The following is a 23,400-nucleotide window of genomic DNA, read 5'->3' on the forward strand; positions in this document are numbered from 1 at the left end:
CTAATGCTTCAGACTTTTGAACCGTTCTGCCCGTCTGTACTCGCCATAAAGGGACTGGAGCCTGAATGAAGCCGTAATCCTCCCCTCTCACCACCACACTGGGCAGTAGGGGGCAGTGTGCTGGTCTTGGGGTGGGGGTGGGGGGGGGGGGGATGCAGCGCATCTGGAAGGGCTGTGTGTTGTGGTCAAAGCCCTGGCTGGACTTGAGTGGGTTGGAGGCAGGGGAGATGAAGAGGAGGGCTGCATCTATTGTCTTTTATGAGAGCCTTTGATGTGGCCCCACTGTTTGCTGTTTGTACACCTGGTCACTGCGCCTGCATTCAGATTGGCTGTCTGCTGGTGGAGAGGGGGGGGGGCATATCCCAGGTAACACTTTCCAGTCAGCTGCTGCTGCTGCTTGGCCGTGGGAAGGCAGTAAAAGCTGCCCAGCCCCCTTGTTTACCCCCCCCCCCCCTCCAGTTACGGTGCACTGGAGCCCCCCCCCCCTTTTCCTAAAGTCCTGCCTGTCCCCCCCCAGACTCTGCAGGCAGACGCTGGCGGTCCTCTCTGGGGCATCTCTGGGGCCCCTGGACACCCGTAGAGGTAGAGCTGCATGCCGGGGCTCACAGGCAACGATGCTTCCCTACAGTAGAACAGGAAATGATTGCTGCCTTACAGCTGCTGGTAAACTGGGCTGAGGTGATTGAAGAGAGCAGCAATCATTTGTTTTTTTGGGGGGGGGGGGGGGGGGGGGGGGGGGGGGGGTAAAGCAATGTGCATGGCTACCAAAAGAACTGAGACAGAACTATTATGGTGAACTTGTCCTTTAAAAAGCTACCAATCTGACAGGAATATTAAACATCTGGATCATTGGATCCCAATCTTTTGAAAAAGAAACCACAGCTATTTGCAGCCAATTGTCACGGTTGCATACAGCTTTTTATACATCTATTTAAGCCCTGGCATAATCCGCTGATCCGGAGATCAGAGTCAAATGTGCAAAAGATTGAAAGTTATACAATGTTTGCATGGACAAATGCACAGAAATTCACAGCAGCAGACTATAACAAACAAAAGTCGAACATTAAGTCCCCCTCAACTCCAAAAAATATGTTTTGCTTATTGTAACTTCACTGTGCAGAACGTGTAGTTTGTGTTCCAAAAGCAGATTTAGTTTAGTTTGTCTTTTTGGCTCTATTGCACAGGCAACTACGCCCCATACTCATCCATTATAATGACACGGTAATTCAAATTTTCTGTATGAACAAATATTTCAGACTCAAGTTTCCCTTCAGAGCATCTGTGTCTGGATAATGTTAAAAAATCCTCAACAGAAATTGGAGATTTGATTCTGTGTTGCTTGAAAGCTATTTTTATGTCATCCATTCATAATGAGCATATATTTGTCCAGCTCAGTTTAAACACATCATGATTATTTTTTTCCCCCTTGTTTTATTTGAATTAAAATAGAGTCAGAGGCCTGAAGATGTAAAATAATGCAGAAATTCACAATGTTTCTGTCCTATTCTGTCAATCATCTCATAACCCCGCAGATCTATCTTGCGACTCTTAACGGTGCCCCACCCCCTATGTGACAACCACAGGTTTATATAAAAACTTTGTGGCTGCTATGACAACACAAAGTGCATCTAACGCTTAACAGCGGCACCTGTAGTAAATGGCAACCACTGTTTTTCTCTCTTAACCTTTAGCTTTTTTTATTCAATTCATCGCTGACATTCCAGGTCAATTAGTCACCCGTATCATTGCTTGCAATGTGATAAGCAAGTAAGACGCCGATGGCTCATTGGTGATGCATTTTGAAGGTGACACGGTGTTGTGTGAACATCTCATTTTAATTGTGCATTTATAGAGAGAGGAAGTGCGCCAGAGGAAGAGGGTGATGAGCTCTGAAGTCACACGTCCTCTGACTCTGGTAAATAATGTTCCTGGCTGCACCTATCATTAATCCTCTGTCTTTAACACTTACTGTTTGTCAGTGGAAACTGGCCTCGCTCCTTTTGATCTCCCCCCCCCCCCCCCCCACACACACACACACACACACACACCACACACACACACACACACACCCCCACACCCTCACACACCCCTGCCCATTCAACCCTCCCACTAAAAAAACTCAGCCACCCAGGTCAGAGCAGAGAGAGACTGTCCTATGGCAGACTGAGGCGGTTATAAGACGTCTTCCCGAGCAGTCAGCGGGGGTTCGGGTTTATGATGATCCACCCAAAAGTTATGATTGATATCTGCTAATATTTGCTAATGTCTTTCGAGCTTCCCAGCACAGCCCAAGTCAATCCCTCTTCACGTCAGAAGAGATAGGCTGAAGTGTGATCTCACTCAACAGGGTCTACTGTTAATGTGTGTGTGTGTGCGTGCGTGTGTGTGTGTGCGTGTGTGTGTGTGTGTGTGGTAGCATGTGCACACAGCTGGGAGCTGCAGCGCGGAGATTTAACTGTGTTTTCTCACACACTGGTGTCTGCTGACCTCAGCAGCTCATATTTGCATCAGGCAGCAGCACCGATCGCTGTGGAAAGAAACGGGCGAAAACAAAACCTGCAAGGAAGAAAATAAGCGTGAAATACAACCTCACTCTCTACGAGGGGGGAAGACCACGAATCAGTGACAACGTTTTTTGCGTAATATATAGTACAGAATTGATGATAATTTGTAGGAATCAAAAGCAAAGCTGAGCTGTCCGTGAATAAAACCTGTAGTGCAATACTGAAACAAACGATCAAATATATAAGGACACTGCCTAGCAACCTGTCGTACCTTTTCTCCTCTTAGATAAGACAACCTTTGGTATCAAACTAATATAAGAGTCATACCTGTGCTGCTCCTGAGAACATGCTCTTAATCTTGGTGTATTATTTTGCTTTTTCTTCTTCTTTGCTTTAATTTTGTCATAATTGTGTAATTTTGTCACACTGGCCCAAATACAAACATAGAAAACTTTGCCAAAAGTGCAATTTTGAAGTGCTTGTACTTACTTGAGTATTTTCACGCTACTTTGTTTACTCCATATGTTTTCTTATTTACTCGGCAGGCAAAACGAATATGTCCAATGGAAAGAAGTTCTTTGAGGATTTTTTCGAAACTTCTCCCATTTATCATGTTTTAAAGTTGTTTCTAGAAACCTGACATGTTTCCTGCTTTGCTCATTCATACCAGCAATGCCTTGCTTCATAATACAGTTCAACAGTCTCCTTCGTGGGAGCTGTATTTTTTATTTACACAGACCTAACAAGTTGTCCTCCCCGTGGTCTCCTCAGCATTTCTGTTTCTCCAGAGCTGGCCGGCTCAGTCCCTGTAGTGTCAAAGCTGAGCCTCCTGACATAGCATGCCAAAGGTCTCAAGGTCTACTGTAGGGCACCTAGATGAGGGCCGGTGGGGGGGGGGGGGGGGGGGGGGGGCAATTACTGTCCCCACTAATTCTTTTTATCCCTTTCAAGGGACGGGTGATTAGAAGAGGAAAGTTTAGATTTCCTGAACTTGAAGTGGAACGCAAAAGTGACAGACGAAGCTCAGGCTCAATCCACATCAGGAGGGCTGTGTGTGTGTGTGTGTGTGTGTGTGTGTGTGTGTGTGTGTGTGTGTGTTTACTGGCAGGCTTACTATGGATGTGAGGACGTGGGGGCTGCTGGTTGCTGTCTTTCCCGCACACAAACAGTGTACATTTCTCTTTATCAAACACAACACATACCTCTACATGATATATTGAACAAAGATACTGAACTTCAACATTTGCAGTTTAGTCTACTTTCTACTTCAACACGTTTCAGAGGGATTGATTAAAACTTTAATCAGACCACTTTAGTTCTTTACATATGAAGATTTTGAATGCAACATGTATGCTAATTATAATGCCTTGTTGTGATGAAACTGCCTAAGAGTATGTAGCTGCATTAGCTATACAACTTCCAATGAGTACTTTCATTTTTAATAATAAGTCATAATAATCAGATTCTGAATAGAGTACTTTTATGTGTGATGACAGTCGATTGTCAATCGACTCGTAAGAGATCTGTCTTAAAAGCTCGCAGCAATTTTAACTGTGCAACGTTTGAATCAATCTTCCTGAGGCCTCACATCAAACCGGCCATCACAAAGCAGAGCAAGCAATATATAGACTCAGACACATCCAGCACTCAGGTGATTGAGATCTGCTGATTAGAGTCAATCTACTCTCAAGTTGGCCCAATCAGAGCAGAGCTGAACTGAACTGATGCTCCCACATGAGGCACAGAGCACACCTCTATGGAAAGGAGAAACATCAAGATCAATATGAAACAAGCATATATTAATTAAAACATTAAACAGTCAAATTCAAATCATAAATCACATAAAACATCTGGAAAATCCTACTATATATATATATATATATATATATATTATATATATATATATATATATATATATATATATATACACACATACATATATATACACACATACATATATATACACACATACATATATATACACACATACATTACATACATTTTTTGTCAGGAATACAGTCAAGTTCAGTGAGCAATCATATGTTTGTAATAATTAATAAATGTACATATTAACTACAATATATAAGAGGAAAAGTCAAAGTTATAAAATAAATAACAAAAATCCTCCCAAAAAAATGAACATACAAAAAGTAAAAAAGAAGAGTAATATATTACTCGCCAAAAAGATTTACGTACAACACAAACAAAAATGGAAGAAAAAGTGGGAGGTTGCATCAACAGAAATAAACTTTTTGGAGAGACTCTTTAAGATATTTGTAAAAGTAAAGTTAATCAACTTTTGTTTTATCAGCCACCTGAAAAAGATTAAAGATCAAAATCAAAATGTAAGCTAGATAAGACTATTCAGGGTAAAAGTATAGAAAGCATCTCTTTCCCAAAGCAGGTTGTTGATGCCCCCTCCCTTTAATCCCAGTTTATCTCAGTGTGCTCATATCTGAGTGAGTCGAAATGCACAACCACGGCTCTGATTGGACCAATTTGAGAGCAGATTGACTCTCAATCATGCAGATCACAATCACCTGAGTTCTGAATGTGTTGTGTATTGCTTGTGACGGTGATTTGATAATGCCTGACAAAGGTCTGGTAGATTGAAACGTTGCACAGTTTTTAACACTGCGCTGATCTTTTGTTTCATACTTACCTTGATTTTTTAATCCTGCACCTGTTGAACTTTTGGGATGTGCGCATACGCTGCACACTGTTTGTCTTCCACATTTCCCATTTTATATGAACTACCCATCACTATGCTGCATCTTCAGTATCAGACACAGTATTAGATGTATTATGTAACTTCAGGCTGCTTACACCTCTGAGACTTCTCTTAGTTCTGGTCCTTGGGGCTTCAGTTATTGTGTTGTTTTGTTCAGTAACCCGCTTATGTCATAATTCATAAAAAAAAAATGACTGTGTGTGTTTGTACATGTGTGTGTGTGTGTGTGTGTGTGTGTGAGAGAGAGTTTTTTTCTTCCCAGGGCTGACTCATCCGCCTACTTGTGTTTACTTATTTAGGCCGGCGAAGTCCTCTGGAAAATATGCATCGTTATAACTGTCCCTTTGTGAAGCACCAGACCTCTGCAATATTTCTCACCTAGGTGAGTGTGTGCCGATGCCAGAGCGAGGCCTGCGTCGGTTAACCCTCAGCTCGCCGGACGGCAGCGGTGCGCTCACGGGGGAGAAACCCCAGTGGGACAACTCAGCTGGTTCTTCAAGTAAACTTCACTTTTCAGAGCAGACGTTCGCTCACCGTGTGGGACTGAGACGCTCCTCCTGCACCTCGGTTCGGCCTGTCGGTCAAACTGCACGGATGTTTCGTGTTGTTTTTGCGCTTTAATACTTCTCACCAGGCAACACCTGACAAACACAAACACACAGCTGAGGTTCAGCCAAGAGTGTTTGGCTGCTGCAGCTAACAGACGACTCATCCCCTGATTTATCAAACAGGCATGATGGGTGAAATAAATGCTGATGTGGAGTTATGAGGCGGCTCCCTGCGAGTCTGACTGTCTGTCGGGGGTCAGCAGAGCCTTCAGGCCTGGTGTGCGGGGGTTTTTGTCCTGTATGCAGCCTCTTTTTTAACACTCTCTGTGTCCTTCTCTCAGCCTCCAAAACTAAAAAAACACACACACACACACACACACACACACACACACACACACACACACACACACACACACACACACACACACACACACAGGGGGAGAAGGAAGAGACTGCTGAATGATACGGGATGGAAAGGTGTGAGAGAACCCCTTTACATTTATGGCCTCTGTAGAACTGGAGGAAGTGGTGTAGTAAAGTGGAGTCGCGCTCCAAAGCCCTCACTCAATTCCAAGTACATCACAGACGGTGGAATCAGAGGCGAGAAAGCAAGAAGGCTCAGATGTGGAACATGGAAACCTTCCTCAGGATCAATGGGGAGCATTACAATGAACACTGTAAGGCAGGTGATGAACGTGGCCTGCAGAGGTGGAGGAGGAGAAATACTCTATTACAACACTGTACTTCTCATCCATGTCCAGTGAAAACTGTGTGTGTCAAAGTTTTGTGATTTTGATCTTTCCAGATAGACTAAAACATTTTTGTTTTTTTCAAACAAAATACTTCTGAAACTGAAAATTTACAAACTTATTGGATTTTCTGAAAAATGCATTTATCTGACAATTTGGAGATAAATTTAATTTAAAGAGGTATAAGCAACTCATATATTTTGATGTAATATATATTATATAAATTAATTTATGTGTAAGCAATATTTTGATTATACATCAGACCGAGGTGGAGCTCATTTATCTGCTTTATATTAACGACGCACATTTAATCAATTAAATATATAAAAGTAAAGAACAACAACTTTGAAATGCAGTGAAGTACAAATCGAGTACTCAGACCTTCTACTCAGCAGAAATAGTAACATAATGAAGTAAAAATACTTCATTACACATTTCACATGTAGAAGTATGAGCAACAAAATGTACTTAATGCATTTGAAAATAAAACATGCTCATGATACAGCAGAAGGCCTTTCAGTGCTCTTATTATTATCATTGTTACGGATGCATTAATGTGTAGGTAGCATGCTAATGCTGATGCAGGTCGAGGTGAAGCTAATTCTTACTCCTTTGTATACTGTTGGGTAGTAAAATCTGTAACAATGTATAATAATGCTAAAATGTTGTTATCTATTTATTATTTACTGGAATTGTCAAATAAATGTAGTTACAGTTTCTATCTTTTTTTCCCAGTTCTGTGCATGTTCACTTTAAAGTAAAACAGAGAGACACTATAAGAGCAGGATGCTAACTGTTGAACAGATAAACTCTATTCCCTCAATAACAAATTCATTGTTAAATACAATACAATCTCTCTGACATGTGGTGAAGATAGCATATCATAAAATAGATACTGAAAAAAGGTAACTTTTATTTGTTCTCTAAGGACAGTACTTGAATAAACAGGACAGGAATCTATTGTAACAAGTCACATTTTATTGCAAAATTGTGTGTCAATATTCCACGACAGTACAGTTCCACTTTGTGCCTGAAATGCATCCAGTGAACAGAGAGGCTCTGCTGGTGAATGATGTCAGATAGAGAGACTTTTTCACAGCTTTGGTTTGGTAGAAATACGTAGAAATAGCTTTGGCCGAGCACTCGGCCTCCAACTGGCTGAAATGTTTAATATCAGAGTCTCAGAGGGAGTCGTGCGGCTCCATTATGCAAATCCAGGCCTCAGTTGTGTGCCGTCCACACTTTGGCACAACAGGAACACAGAGTCTGCCCTAATGGCCCATGCTCAGTAAACACATGTGGATTTGAGACAACAAAAGATTAGCACTATTTGCAAATGTATAACTGAGTTCAAAGGCATGGCTCTGTGCCCTCGCTTCCCTTCTTTTGTCTGAAGGCAAAGCTTTGAATGAGTATGGCATCAGCTGCAGAAGACTGTAATAGATTTGTAGGTATCAGACTATAAATCCCAAAGTCCACTCCAACCAGGAAATGCATTATTTGAACTTCCATGGAAGCTGTGAAATATAGATTTATTTTTAAATAGAGTTTGGTTCAGGGGAAAACAATGCAACTTAAAAAGTAACATTTTTTTTAAATGATAAAGAAAACAGTTATATTGTGGAGAGATGTTCAGCCTGGTGTGGGGGCGGCGTTTGGAGACGTTGAACCCGGTCAAAGACGCGATCTGTGTGCGCACAGACCACGCCCCACATCCCCATGAGGTCCCTGGGGGCCCTTAAAATGATGATGCCTCGAGGTTTAGAAAGCAGTATCACTCGGGCCTTCTCTCTGTCAGCGGTGTCTCTGTGAGCCCCTGCACCAAACATCTTGGATTTAGATCTATCTACTCTGCTTGGAAATAATGACTTCTTCCAACACTGACCAGCGCCTGGAGCATCTCCTCAGCGCCGTGGAGAGCGAGTTCCAGAAGGGCAGCGAGAAGGGGGACGCGTCCGAGAGGGATATTAAACTGACGCTGGACGATGCGGATTTGTGGAACAAGTTCAAAGAGTTAACCAACGAGATGATTGTCACCAAAACTGGAAGGTAGGTCTAATGAAGCATGCAGCAGCCTGTGGAGAAGCCGAGGGAGTGCCGGTAACGCACGGGCCAGGCACATTTACGCGCTTTTTACGCACGGGGTTTTCAGTGTGATACGTGGAGACGCTAATTTATAAAATGTTGTTGATTTTAAAAGCTGTAAAGTAAATTATATTTTTAAGTCACTCTGGCTCGCGCGTACGTGCTCGGTCAAAGGTGCCGCTCCCGAGGCCTTCAAGGCCTTGGGACGTTTTAAAAAACTAACGAAACTTGGATCTGTGAGTGAGTTAAAGGAAAATGAGGTGCTTAAAAAAATTGGCGAAATGCACTCACAAACGCCATGTATCAATGCTGACAAATTCCGTCCTTGTTGTTTTCCAGGAGGATGTTTCCGGTGCTCAGGGCGAGCGTCAGCGGCCTTGACCCCAACGCCATGTACTCGGTGCTGCTGGACTTCGTGGCCGCGGACAACAACCGGTGGAAATACGTGAACGGGGAGTGGGTCCCCGGTGGCAAACCGGAGCCCCAGAGCCCCAGCTGCGTCTACATCCACCCGGACTCCCCTAACTTCGGAGCGCACTGGATGAAAGCGCCCGTCTCCTTCAGCAAAGTGAAACTCTCCAATAAACTCAACGGGGGCGGACAGGTGAGGAGACTGTTAGATATGCAGGATCCATGCGCGAGGAATATCATAAATTATGGTAATATGAAAAGCGTTTCTGACACTTTTTATAATATTTCAACTGTGCCATAGGACACAAAAAAACACACACGATGCATTAATTTAAAGATGCTGTCTAATATAAAATTGTTATTTTAACTTTACCACTGGAATTTAAAATATACACTAAAATATACATTTTTTGAATTATTTTGAAACATGACTAAATCATGTGGATCTTTAGTATCAGGTGAAAGTTGCTTAAGTCAAGTGGATAACTGTAACTGAAGTGGCGTTTCTTCTCTTGATCTGAGAACAGTTTCAAAATGACTGGGTGTAACATTAGTCCTGCTCTTTATTATAATGATAAATAGTAACATTGATTGTCATTCTTTTCTTTAGATCATGCTGAATTCTCTGCACAAATATGAGCCGAGGATACACATCGTGAAGGTTGGAGGCATCCAGAAGATGATCAGCAGCCAGTCTTTCCCCGAAACGCAGTTCATCGCAGTCACTGCTTACCAGAATGAAGAGGTCAGCTGCGCTCCATGAAACCGTATCGACACAGACTTGTTTTACATATTGATTGAAATTCTCACAGTTGTCATGTCCTCCTCACAGATTACTGCTCTGAAGATAAAGCACAATCCCTTTGCTAAAGCCTTCTTGGATGCCAAAGAAAGGTAAAGACTTGAACCTCAATATTCCTCAAATTATCAAGTCAATATATAAAACATGGTGTCTAATATTGTTGTTACTGATTGCAGGAGCGATCATAAAGACATCCCCGATCACAGTGTAGACAGCCAACAGTCTGGCTACTCTCAGCGTGAGTTTCCTTTATTTAGACTTTACTGAATATGGTAAATAAAATAACGGTGAAATAGTATGCTTCACGTGTTGTCACACAGAGATCTGTGATGTGTTGTTTGACTTAATTCTGTTTAATTCCACAGTTGGAGGTTGGTTCCTCCCAGGCCAGAGTCCCATCTGCCCCAGCAGCAGTCCTCCTCAGTTCAGTGGCACAGGGGGCCACTCCTCGGGCTCCTACTGCGAGCGCTACTCCAGCCTGAGGAGCCACAGAGCGGCCCCATACCCCAGCCACTACCCCCACCGCACCTCCAGCACAAGTAAGACCCCACTTGGACCGCACATACCGGCAACCTCAGTGTTTCTGTCTGACCCTGTATCACATCCTCCTCATCCTGTCCGGTTACACATTTACCAGATGTACCGCGACCACGTTCATTTATTCAATTTAACATGTTAGGGGGAAACAAATTAAGTTGTTATTTGTACCTTATTTTCAGACAACTACATGGACAACACTTCAGGGACTCTGCCCTCTCATGACAGCTGGTCTGCTCTCCAGATCCCCAACTCCACAGGCATGGGCACTCTGTCCCACACCACCAACTCCACATCTAATTCCAGGTAAGCCTCGTAACCGACGCTCCCCGTCCCTGTGGAAACAGTTCTGGGTACATTTTTATGGGCAGGGATGGCCCAATGAGCCCCGCTGTGGCGGCCATCTTTGAACCCTCAGTTTTTTGAGTAAACAATATCAAATGCCATGTCAATAAGAGAACCCTCTTGTCCCTCTCGTCCACAGTCAGTACCCCAGCCTATGGTCAGTAGCCGGCACCACCCTCACCCCTTCAGGCTCGGCCTCAGGCTCCATACCTGGAGGTTTGACCTCCCAGTTCCTGAGGGGCTCCTCATACACAGGCCTGACCTCCTCGCTGCCCGTCTCCTCGCCCTCCTCCATGTATGACCCCAGCCTGAGCGAGGTTGGGGTTGGGGAAGCCCAGTTCGAGAGCTCCATCGCCAGGCTGACCGCGTCCTGGGCGCCTGTGGCTCAGAGCTACTGAGCTAAAAAAGTCTGCTGCCTCACGGTCGTTTCTAGTGGCTTCAATAGCAGGACTAAAGACACAAGTAAAAGGTCCTGGAGAAGATGAAATGTGACATCTGCAAGGATCTCTTCTGGTGCCTGTTTGTGAACAAAAAACTTTGTTTAATCATTCCAAAGCCTCTAATTAAAAAAGAAAAGGTGTTCAGCTATAGGCTGGAGTCATACCGAGCAGGTGATGTGCAAAGACAGAACTTGAAAGACAATCAACATCTTTCCATGATGGACAATATCATACTAGAATAACAAGCCTTAGAATAGCTGCATGATCAGAACTCCCTCTCTGCTCTTAGTAACTCCCAACATGCTTATTACACATTTATAACCTGTTTATTACACCTTTTATGAACTCCCTTTAGTGCCACACAACCAAACTCAACTAAGCAATCCTTTGTATTGTTGTTTTTATTCTTGAATATATAAGATGAAAGAATGGTTCTGCTAACATAAATGTGTATATGTGTGTAAATAGAATAAATTAACGTCCAGTGTTTTCCATATAAATGTGCCTTTTCTGATTGCAATAAATGTTCCAAGATCGGACCGAGAGACACAAGTGCCTTATGCATCCTGGCAGGGTTTTGTCAAGACCCCCCCCCCCCCCCCCCCCCCCTGCACAAACACATGTACATAACTATCTATTTGTATTTGAACTCGCTGTGAGTTTTATTTATGTCATTTAATAATAAATTAAAAATGTTTGTTTTCTCAAATTTTGTCTGTTTGTTGCGTACCTTGTAAAAATAATTGTAACTCAAGGAATGTATTGCTTCTCACCTTTAAGTACTATAATAAGTTGTTATTTTCTTGACACAAAGCTTTTAATACAGAGGGACAGAAGGAAAAAAACTAAAGCATAAAACATCATGTACATTCACACTGAAGTGGTCAAATCTATGAGGTCAAAGGGCCACTGTGGTTTAATGAAGAAGAAAGAACATCAATAGCATTCCTTATATTCTCATTCGGAGCCCACGGGTTTAGAGTGGAGTGTCAAGTCCCACGTTGAACTCGTGCATCAAACCTAACTCATCAAGCTTTTGGCCCTGCAGTACAAACGTACTTTATATAACAGCTTCCGCACAGCTACGCTAAGTGGATATGGCTGCTCTGACATGTAATTGAAACGACGAGATGATGGAGAAGTGTCCAGTTTAAGAAATCTGTCGGGGTACGTTTCCATCACTGGCACCCTTTTGTTACAATCTGCGTTATGGTGCGACATACGGCCAACACATTTAGATCTGCATGTGAGGAAAGTCAAAGGTACTGAAGACAAGTCCAAAATGCCAACACCTGGGATTGAATATAATAAACTAAGATCTGCACATTACCATAGATATTACTGCAAAGTCAGCTTTGCTTTATCAGCAGGAACATCGTGGATTCAAACAAAACTCAACTCAGTTTACCAACTTTAACACTTTGTTATAATGTCATAATTTATTCTGTATATGATCATGAGCAGAGTCAAATAATGTGTAAAAGTTAAATGAAGAAAGGATCCGTCAAGAAAAAAAATCATACGGTCTGGAAATGATGCATGAAAAGAATTTTGTATTATTTACATTTTGATTCTCACTGACTGAAGGTTTTAGTTTAAACTAATTTCTGTTTAACACTATTCAATTTGCTAGAATGTATACAGACACATCTTTATAGTATATTGCAAAATTTAAATAACATACATGTTATAATAAAAGTGCAAGTACACACAAGAGGAAGAAAAAAAATAATCTAAAAAATACATAAAATGAATAATAGAAATCAGCATTCGCAGTACTGAGCCCAACTGACAAGAGAAAAAAAAACACAGAGACAAAAACATCCAAAATATAGAGTTTAAGTACTTTATTGTTGATTCGGCTCCGTCCCCGGCTCATACCTGAGGCCAGTGGCTTGGCCGTGCACTCATGATGTCAGTGGTGTGATGTGTGTGTCAGGCCCACAGAGGCTCGGCCCCCAAGCAGTGATGGAGTGGTCCTCACCGAGGTGCAAATGAATGCTGGAGGGTCACGGGGCCACGGGCAAACAGTAATGAAGCAGCAATGTGACCTGCAGCTGGCGGGGCCGATCACGGCGGAGCAAAGGTCCTCTCATGAAGCGCCGACATCTCTGAAAACCTCCACTTCACTGCCTTTCCCAATGTAGGACTCTTATCTCCGTTAGCTTCAACAAAATACCGTTGCTGCCTTGTTTGAGCTGTCGAATGACATATTACACTTTCGAGATTTTGGACATTCATTCAGATGAGCAAAATAACATTGAGTGTGTTTATTTCTTCACAAGTGCTTTTCTAGAGATGGTATACAAGTTTCCTACTTACATTATAATTACTTGTTGCACAAGTACAGAATGCAATGTACCTTAGTATCAAAGGCTACAAATGCTCATTGCTTTATAACATAGTGAAATATTACATTTTAATTTCATATGCAACATAGATTTTGTATTACTTTTATAATAATAATATATACATTTTTCTTTTCTATTTCAGTTTCTATTAGACATTGATGTTAGTATTACTTCTTATACGCTTTGTATTTTTTCACCTGTTTTAATTCTTATGTTGTAATTTAGTTTTTTATTTTGGCTAATTTATTTTACTAATTTTGATTTTACGTTTATTGCTATTCTATTTTGCACTGGTATCAGTATTACTTGTGATACACTTAATATTAATTACTCTCTTATTCTTACTCTATTGCTTTTCCTTATTTTTCTGTAATCTTTAATTAATGTCTTGCACAAGAATTTTCTTTGGGATTAATAAAGTGCTATCTTATCTGAAGCAAAGTGTTTAATAATTATATATTTTTTCATATTATTATTATTATACATTATTATTACTACAGGTGCTTTGGTGTTAAAGCAGCACTTAAATGTTGAAGAAAAAAGAAATGGACTTTGTCACCGTGACTTTATACTAAGGTTTTGAAGCCGACAGTTCGACATTTCGTCCGTTGCCATCTTGTTTTTCTGCAACCAGAAGTGTCACAAAAGAGAGGAGCTGAGTACAACCAAACGCTGAATCATTTTTAGGAGACCAAAATGTTACAATGAACTCTCATGACTGACAACACACTGTGAGAGGGTTAACGTTCTAAGATGAAAACAGTGGAAACTTACAGAAACCGGACAACGCCGTGGTAGTGACCTGTCAATCACAGGGTAGCCACGCCCTAAAGCAAACCCTGCTTTACGGTAGATGAACGTCATGTTGAAATAATCCATAAACATGTGTTTACAACGTTTACTGAGTCATTTTCTCATACACTTCTATACAATCAGACTCCTTTTTGCAACCAGAGGAGTCAACCCCTGCGGCACTTTCTGCATCGTAGATTGCCGCCTATTGACAGCCGCGTTGTATTGTGGGTAATGTAGGCCGCCAGGTTTTAAAAAGGAGGACGTGCGTGAAATAAAAAAAGAAAACATCTCAGCCTCTCCTGAATAAATCTTTAATTTTGACTACTCACATTGTACTACTCTTATAAAATAGCACTTTTGGCTTTTTCTTATTTTACCGTTTTAATCTGAGCTTCAGCTTTTACAAGAACATATATGTATATATATACAGTACTGTACATATACTGTACAGTACTTTACAGTAGATATACTGTACAGTACTGCATGAAATGTATTACATTTCTGCACACTAATCCAACCGATTTGTATTTAACATGTCTTACTATACATTTCCCATGTATGATATAAATAATATTCTCATATTTGATTCACTGGACCAATGAGCAACTGACATTTTTTTTTGATATTAGCGAGTATTTGTGATTCATACTGGGCCAGTATGTAACACTGTGTCTACAATCTCTACCTATTAGGCTATTGAGGTACTTTTCATCTTAGTTATTACTCATAGAATTGGAGTTTGAAAGTTGAATGACTTTATTACATTCAGTAAACAATAAAATAAAAAGAGAGAGTGTGTCTGTGTGTCTGTGTGTTGATGCAAACCTGTTTATGAGCAGTTGTCCAGACTTAACGGGGAGGATGTTTGCTGATGGTCTTTGCTCAGTCTGGAGCGATAAACAGGTCCTGCTGGGCCCAGAGCCATCTCTTCCCTCTCACTTACAGAGAGAGTGCGTGTGTGTGTGTGTGTGTGTGTGTGTGTGTGTGTGTGTGTGTGTGTGTGCAAGTGCGTGTTGATCTGAGGACCCTGAGCTCACTGAAGCCTTTGTTGTCCATGATGGCTGATCTGCTCTGTACACCCCAGCCTGCAGCCTGTGTTGGCCTTCACTAATTGACAATTGGAGTTTGACTTTGCACACTGGCCTCCTCTCCACCCCTGGAAGTGTGTGTTCCAAATACGCTTTACAGAGTGTGCCCAGCACCCAGGTGTGGAGGACAGATGCAGATGTTGGGTTAGTTCACTGTTGCCTTATTGTGACTGTATAGTTATTAGTTGTAGTTGTAGTGTAGGGTAAAACACACCAAAACTACATTTTCCATCTGTTTCAGTGACAGAATTGGACTTCATTAATGACTATGACTATGAATTGAAGACACCGACGATTAGACCTGCGTTTTCATCCAGTGAGGTGAATCTAAATCTGAGAGATGAGGAAGATGTCTCATCTTTGTCCTGGTGTCCCCTCACGTATCCCTCCTCCACTTCCAGGAATAAGCCACCGAGCAGCCTTATGGAAGAAGACAGAAGGGCGAAGCGGCCTCCGCAAACATCGCGATTATGATGGTGAGTCACATTGTGCAGGGCCTTGCGGCTGATTTACGAGGGGCCGCTGCCAAAAAACAAGTTGTCAAGTCTGGAACAGCGAGTCAGCGCAGCGGCGGGGAGGTGTGTTTGCAGACCGCCCCCTCGTCCGCCCCAAAACCCTAACCCCGTCCCTCTGATGTCTGTGTGTCTTCGTTAATGAAGAAATTCTGGTACCTTGGTGAGACATTGCTCTCAGCTGAGCAGACTCGGCCTCCTCCGTTGCCCTCAACCCCTGCGCAGTCATACAGCCGCCCCACCCATCCACTATCCCATCAGGCCTCTGGCTTCACCTCCCTTGCAGTTACTGGAGTCACTGGAAGTTTGGCTGCTACAATGATCCCCAATGTGTGGCTGGTTCCTTGCATTTCGTATCTTTTGCCACCAAAATTCCAAAGTAAAAGACGTAGGTTGCCACTAAGTTTAAAGGGTCACATGAATTTCTGGCAAGTTCCAATGAATTCCACAGTTATGACGTTTGCTACGAGATCAAATTGAAGGATATTTTCCAGCCCATCTCATACTAGAACTCTGCAGTGGCCTAAGACCCAGGCTGACTGGATTCGACTTGTACTGACAAATTTGAGACTCCGCACTGACCCGAAGCCATTAATGATCGTTAGCTTGCCAGGCTAACGCAACACATCGTTTATCTGTCTCAATCTGTCTCAATCTGTCTCTTTTCCTCTTCCCTCTGGGCTTTGCAAATCTCCTTGAACACACATGGAAGCAAACTCTTGGTACAATCGGAGAGAAGAGAAACTTCTTCATTAATTACATTTAACAACAACCCGAGCTCGAAAGCTTTAAGCAATAAAATGTCCCTGAAGTAATGTAATTTGTAGTAAGATGGCTGAAACAAATGGTGCAGTCCTTTTAGATCGCTGGACTCCAACCTGGGGTGAAGGACCCTCCAAAATAAATGTCAGGAGTCACAAGATGACTGAAGGAATAAGGAAGAAAAAAAACATGTAAGATAGCCAGAATTATAATTTTTTTTCTGACTTTTAAACTAAAAACTGGATTCTTTCACCTTTTCACTCTCAGAAAAATCATAATTTGGTTGAAATGCTCCTTCAGGCCACAGCCTTGGAGGTGGGAACACTAACCAGACAGATTGGGAGCCACTGATTGAAGACCACTTTACACACACCCTTCATGGCCCTCGAATACATATTATAAATACAGCTAAAGCCGACTGTGTTTGCTTCTGTAACATCTGCTCCGTGATATGCCCTGCATGGTAACACATCTCAAATTGTGAGTCGAAAATGGAGCCCAGCAAGTCAGCCTTTGCAAAAAACACGTATTGTCCTGATGACACAGATGTCCGAGGAGTGTTTTTGAACTACACGAGCAATTTCACACATTAGAAAGACTTGCTAGCCAGCATAAGCTAATGTATGTTTCCTCCGGTCACCACAGTGATGGTGACAGCCTCTCACCATCCTGACAGGCCGGTCCAGTTAGCGGTGGACAGTCACACGAGCAGAAAGGACTTGTAAGCAAACTGGTCTTCACTGAAGTAACATTTAGCAGAGGTGCATGATATCCAGTGTGGTCTGAGTGAGAAACCGTGTCTTTCAGCACACTGGTAGCGGCATGCCGAATGTCCACAGGGTTCAGACGACGGGTCAGTCACCGCTTCCACACAAAGCACCATTTGAGAGGAGTTCATTGTTTGGACTGTCCTCGACCAAAGAAGGCTTTTAGTCGACGCAGATGATTTTGTCCATCTGTAAAACTGGGTTCCTCGAGAAAGAATCATGCAAAAACAATTTAAATCTTGTGTTTACCAGACATGCGCATACGTTTCTTGGATATAAGTCATTGAATTTCACCTGAGTTCTTTCTGGGTCAGTTTTGATTGAAGATAACAGTAAAATTCCTGACATTTTACTTCATCTCACACACTTAAAGGGGGTAAATCCACAAATGTTACACATTAAAGTGTGTCTACAGGTGTTGGGGAGTACGACTACATTATGTGGAAAGAGTTGTACAACGCCTGTTACTTAATGCTGAGAGACACACTGTAACTTCTTCAATGTCCTCATGAAGTTCCTCTCTGCAGTATGAATGTAGGTGTACGCAAACACTCACACCAATACTTCCAAACGCTCTCGTTACACTTTAAGTAAAACACTGCTCCCTTGTGGCTCAAAATTGAAACTCTTTCCCAGGTGTGCGAGGAGCATTATACCATATCTGAACATTTCACTGGTTAACAGGAAGCCTAATACAAGTCAACTGCAAATATATCTTTTGATTTGGTATTTTCTGGACTTCCAGTACAATACAATGACTCTGCTAAGTGATGAACTCTGAGAGAACCTGCTCTCTCTCATTGTAGGCCAGCAGCCTTTGAATGGGTTCCAAACAGGACACACGGCTGAGTTCATTGACTCTGAGGGACGATAAAACCCACTAGTCCTGGCCTTGAACTCTTTAAGGTTGTGAACGTCCAAATTCATAGCCAGTAAAAAAAAAAATACAAAGGTGAGCCTGGAAAAAAGGCAAAGAATTTAAATTGCACGGCTTGCAATCATTTTCTACGACACTCCTAGTGACCAGAGCGAGCTGCAAAAGATGCTCAAACTTCACTCCGTTAACCTCCTGTAGTCACACATCACAGGCGAGAGTTTCTGATCTCTGCACCTGCTTTTGTAACTTGCCTCTCTGTTAACACCGTACATAGATTTATGTTCGTACAATGTATGTGTTGTGAGGTTTTAAATGTGTATCATAATAGTTGTATCTATGTTTTAATGTCTTGTATTGACCCGCCTTCTCTCGGTCATTGTAAATGACGATTGGTTCTCAAATTAATTATCTGGTTAAATAAAAAAGGTAAAAATGTAAACACTCATGCATCACTTCAATTTTAAATTCATTTATTTATTAAAAAAAAATCCAGACATATCTTTAAATATTGAGACGACATGCAAAAGGGAGAACAAGTGCATTCCAGTCATCAACCTCATCATGGCGACAACGATGCACTTCAGACACGCTAAGTCAACAAAACCACGTCCGGTGCGGAGAGATGGACAGATGGACGGAGCCCGACGGCGGCTCTGATGTGATGCACATGGATCGGGACGTGGATTCCACAGCCAGCCTCAGCTGAACTTGGCTTTAGAGAAATCCATCTCTGGGTGCTGGGCCATGAACCTGCAGAGACACACGACACAACAAGAGGTTTACAGTCAGTCCATTATTGGAACGTTGTGTCGATAAAACAGCTCTGACAGCAGCTAATCAGAATACTGGCATCTCAGTGTTATTGTTTAACCGTAACATAACTACAAACGATCTTTAGAGGTACTTTTAACAGACGTGTCTCCTCTGGTCTGAGAGCAGCCGGAGGAGGAAGAGACGGTATTGACTGCAGTAAGGAGAGCGTCACCAGGTCTTATCCGAGTTAACTGCTGCTGTTTAATATTTGACATGATACGTCATGGCTGGACTATGGCTTTCTACAACCTTTTTTTTCCCCCACACATGCAGTATGACGTAATCCCCCAGACATCCGCTTATATTAAAAACCTATTATACTATATAATATCTATGTTTAATACTACAAGTATTATATCACAAAAGCCTATTTATGGCAATATTCACAAACGGTGAACGGTTCTTTATGCAGATGTAGCAGGATGAGCCTCGTGAATTTGCACCAAAAATGCTGTCAAAACTTTCACTTATAATTGCCAAATCACGAGTGGCACAGCGACTGTTAGAGATTACTAGAAGACCCCAGGTTATACGAGTCCTGTGTGAATAGGGTTTATGAGCAGCTAGTTGTTCACAGTGATGGATTACATATCAGCAAAAATCCTCATGCAGACACTAAAATGAACTGGAAAAACAATAATTTTTTTTTAAAAAAAAGTAGGAAAACAATCTAGAAATTTGAAGCATAGCATAAAAATAACGGGGGAGTAGTATACACACAGTTTGTAGGTAATGGACTACAACATGCAAAACCCACTTGGATGATCGTAAACCTGGAGTCTCAGGGGTTTCTGTTGGGTCTAGATTAACCATAAAGTCATAGAGTGGAATTCTATTGTGAAACGTCAACACAAAAGGGTGTAGAGTGAAAGTTTACAGCGAGTTTCTGGTCCCGTCTGTGCATGCGGTGGGTACAAACGTCACACTATCTTTTATCACCTGCAGTTACAGCAGGTGAGTCTGGCCTTGAGCACCGAGAGGTAACACCGAGGGCAAAACTAGAAAGGCAGCTTTCAAAGTCCCTCTTCTTATAAAACCTTTGTAGATCATAAAGTCTCTGCAGAACTGACCCTGAACACAGCGTCTGCTTGGAAAGTTAGCCAATAAAAAAAAAAAAATAAATTAAAAAAAACACACACCAAAAAGATGTCCGAAACACCCGTCATTATTTTGAGGCAAAACACTGGAAACTCACTTTTTGAGAATGTCTTGTTTCTTCTGCTCTTCTGACGTAGGCAGGCCCATTGATTTCTGCCTCTGGTCGTACATCATCTTCTCCACCATACCACGCGTCTCTCCGTCCAGGTCTGACAGCTGCTCAGCAAGAAGAACACACAGTTAGGACGAGGCAGGAAGTGGTTACTGCAGATGTTTAGGAGGTAGGAAACATCCTTTTTACCTTTGAGTTCTCTGGACAGACTTTCTTGGTGTTAATTTCCGGATCTGTGGTCACGATCTTGCTCCACCACTCCATTTTATTAATCTGAAACAAAATAATATGATCAGGCTCAGAAACGCCGCGGTTCTTTCATTCACTTTGTCACTGCTGAAGAGAAAGAGCTTCATTCGAAAAAAAACCTTAATAGAAGCTCTGAATGTCCCTAAAATGTTCTTACCTTTTCCAAGTGGACTGTCACAACCTTGCCGTCGTCGATGAGCCAGGAGCTTTCTTCTACCTTCACCTCGTTGTAGAGCTCCCCTTCGATAACGGGGGGGTGTCCCTTCAGGCCCACCTTGATGGAGCGCCGCTGGATGTCCACCACGACGTCTCGCCCCTTAATGCGGAACTTCACGTCGAAAGGCACGGCCAGCTGAAGGAGGACGTTAAAAATGTATGTTGTTAGATACAGACAGGACGTGGAGAGGTTCTGCAGAGGGATGTCACCGTTTTTTTGTTTTTTTTAGTAAAAATCTGGCTACTTGATCCCCGAGATGATCACCTAGTGCGAGAGGCTCGGGAAACACAAGCTGGTGATGCGGAAACGAGTCAAAGCGTTATTCTGAAAGGCACTCACGTCAACTTCAGACAGGGATTGTGTCCACCTGTAGTTCGGCAGGTCAGCTCCGTTTTCTGCGTTGGGCTTCAGTTTGTCTTTGTCCTTCTCGTCCTCCTCTCCTTCAGACTCAGACTGGGGAAAGAGAAATTAAGATGAGCGCGTCAGCAGAAACAGGATTAAATGTCAAAGTCTATAACCGACATTTCACTCTGGAAATCGTTAACTCACCCCCTTCTCTTTTTCTACTTTGTCAGACGGCTTTTCTGCATTTGTTGTCGCAGTCTTCTTTTTCTCTTCTTCTTTCTTTTTCTACAACACATATAACACAAATTAATAAATAATCTTTGTAAAAGAACAACGACGGTGATTCTCAAGGCTCCCACATTTCACCTGGTCCAGTTCAGTCTGAAGTTTCTCTGCTTCTTCGTCGGTCAGCTCCTGAATTCTGGGACCGTCTTCATTTGTCTTCTTCTTCTTCTTTTCCGCCGCTAGCTTGGCGGCTCTTTCCACTTTCTCTTTCTTTTCCTTCTCCTGTTTCATCTGCTTCTCTTTGTGGGACTTCATCGCCAGCTGACTGTGGTGGGCGAGAGCATCTTTGACCAGCTGTAGAAGAGAGATGATCAGACATGAGTATGTGGAGGTTCGTCTCGGTCACGACACAGAGCATGCGCGTAGTATCAAATGTCACATTAGCTGCAGATAGAGTAACATCGCTCACCGTCTCTGCGGCACCTGTTTCACCACCGGTGAAGAAATCAGTTTTGCGGCGGAGGAAGCTGAAAAATGTGTTTACTAACTGTTGAGAGAAAAATAGGCCGTCACAAATATAACAGATTATTATGTATTATGTGCTTGAGGATTGTTGGCATGACTGGATGATATGATAGTCCCTCTATATTTATTAGCTTCATGGCTGTTTTATCAACATTAAATTATTCTTCCCAGCCTCCATAACCTTGTGTTATTATTTCAAATATTCCATTCATTATTGTGAATTAATTACATGAATTATAAATAAATAATAATAACAAATGTATTTATTTATTTATATTATTAGACATTAATTACAGGGCCCAGCATCACAGTGCTACATAATTTTAAAAAATGAATTGTGTAGCGAATATTCATAACAACTTCAGGAAAATAAATCCTTTAGAAAATCAGTTATATAAAAACCAAAAAATGTAATTTGACTGACATCTCGTGCTGCTGTGTTAGTCACGTGTATGCCAAATTCAACATAACACCCCATTGATTAACGACGTATATTTAGAGTTACAGTATGTCCTATTAATGATGATGAAAACGTTAGATAAGCCTTGTATATAGCTGAACACATCTGCTTTTCTGAATGCCACTGCCTAACGTGACATGCGAGGTGTGCCTACTAGCCTACAGGCTAACTAGCTTCAGCATTAGCACGGTAGCTTTAGCATGTTAGCAACAAACTAAGTTACCTCTTGTATCCCGCCTTCGTGTTGTTGCGCCATAACAAGCAACATGCCGTCATACTTTTCTTCATCATCGCCCATGTTTGTAGATTGAGAAACGGTTTGAATACAATAATGTTAGCTGTCCGAATGACGAGCAAAAAGTTGAGTTAGGCCCCGTAGTCACTGGTCACACACAACTCACTTCCTAGAAACAAACCCCGCCCACGCAGAATTTGACCAATTGGAAGGCTAGATCTTTGAATGACAATCAAAATATCCAATAGAGTTAGAGTATTGGTTCAGGGCGCGATTGAGGCGCCCGGGGAGAAGATTCTAGAAAAGAAAGCGACAAACTACACTGCCTGGCCAAAAAAAAGAGTCGCCACCTGGATTTAACTAAGCAAATAGGTACGAGCCTCCTATTGGATAATTACTGCATGGGCGATTATCTTTCAGCTGGCAACAAGTTATTTAACCCCAACTGGTGCAATGAGCTGCTTCTCATTTCTTAAACAACCATGTCGAAAGACACATCCCGTGGTCGTGGAAAAGATGTTAGTCTGTTTGAGAAGGGTCAAATCATTGGCATGCATCAAGCAGAGAAAACATCTGAGGAGATTGCAGAAACTACTAAAATTGGGTTAAGAACTGTCCAACGCATTATTAAAAACTGGAAGGATAGTGGGGACCCATCCTCTTCGAGGAAGAAATGTGGCCGGAAAAAAATCCTGATTTGATCATGATCGGCGATCACTTAAACGTTTGGTGAAATCAAATCGAAGAAAAACAACAGTAGAACTCAGGGCTATGTTTAATAGTGAAAGTAAGAGCATTTCCACACGCACAATGCAAA

At 42.1% G+C, this 23,400-nt stretch overlaps 2 protein-coding genes across 2 annotated transcripts; one reads left to right on the top strand and one right to left on the bottom strand.

The window, feature by feature from the left end:
• The first annotated feature begins 8,396 nt into the window (after positions 1 to 8,396).
• tbxta (T-box transcription factor Ta) lies at positions 8,397 to 11,110 on the top strand. Its single transcript, XM_068710650.1, has 8 exons — positions 8,397 to 8,581; positions 8,957 to 9,221; positions 9,639 to 9,773; positions 9,861 to 9,922; positions 10,007 to 10,068; positions 10,196 to 10,369; positions 10,550 to 10,673; positions 10,852 to 11,110. Exons 1-8 carry the CDS (start codon positions 8,397 to 8,399, stop codon positions 11,108 to 11,110), a joined length of 1,266 nt encoding a protein of 421 aa, XP_068566751.1.
• Positions 11,111 to 18,757: 7,647 nt separating this feature from the next.
• On the bottom strand, positions 18,758 to 22,767 carry nudc (nudC nuclear distribution protein). Its single transcript, XM_068711416.1, has 9 exons — positions 22,572 to 22,767; positions 21,833 to 21,910; positions 21,505 to 21,717; positions 21,343 to 21,423; positions 21,133 to 21,246; positions 20,734 to 20,928; positions 20,517 to 20,600; positions 20,313 to 20,431; positions 18,758 to 19,054 (listed from the first exon to the last, which is right to left on the bottom strand). The coding sequence occupies exons 1-9, from the start codon at positions 22,644 to 22,646 to the stop codon at positions 19,003 to 19,005; spliced, it is 1,011 nt and encodes a 336-aa protein (XP_068567517.1). The 5' UTR covers positions 22,647 to 22,767; the 3' UTR covers positions 18,758 to 19,002.
• Positions 22,768 to 23,400: the final 633 nt, after the last annotated feature.

The sequence above is a fragment of the Cebidichthys violaceus genome, unplaced genomic scaffold (genome assembly GCF_023349555.1).
Source record: "Cebidichthys violaceus isolate CVI_PGR_0920_01 unplaced genomic scaffold, fCebVio1.0.p SCAF_16, whole genome shotgun sequence".
Taxonomy (NCBI): domain Eukaryota; kingdom Metazoa; phylum Chordata; class Actinopteri; order Perciformes; family Stichaeidae; genus Cebidichthys; species Cebidichthys violaceus.

Coding starts and splice junctions, on each gene's coding strand:
- nudc (XM_068711416.1), bottom strand. CDS start 22,646: ATGGGCGATGATGAAGAAAAGTATGACGGCATGTTGCTTGTTATGGCG. Junction 21,718..21,832: donor AAACAGGTGCCGCAGAGACG/GTGAGCGATGTT, acceptor TCTCTTCTACAG/CTGGTCAAAGATGCTCTCGC. Junction 20,432..20,516: donor TCTGTCCAGAGAACTCAAAG/GTAAAAAGGATG, acceptor CTTGCTGAGCAG/CTGTCAGACCTGGACGGAGA.
- tbxta (XM_068710650.1), top strand. CDS start 8,397: ATGACTTCTTCCAACACTGACCAGCGCCTGGAGCATCTCCTCAGCGCC. Junction 9,923..10,006: donor TTCTTGGATGCCAAAGAAAG/GTAAAGACTTGA, acceptor TACTGATTGCAG/GAGCGATCATAAAGACATCC. Junction 10,674..10,851: donor AACTCCACATCTAATTCCAG/GTAAGCCTCGTA, acceptor TCTCGTCCACAG/TCAGTACCCCAGCCTATGGT.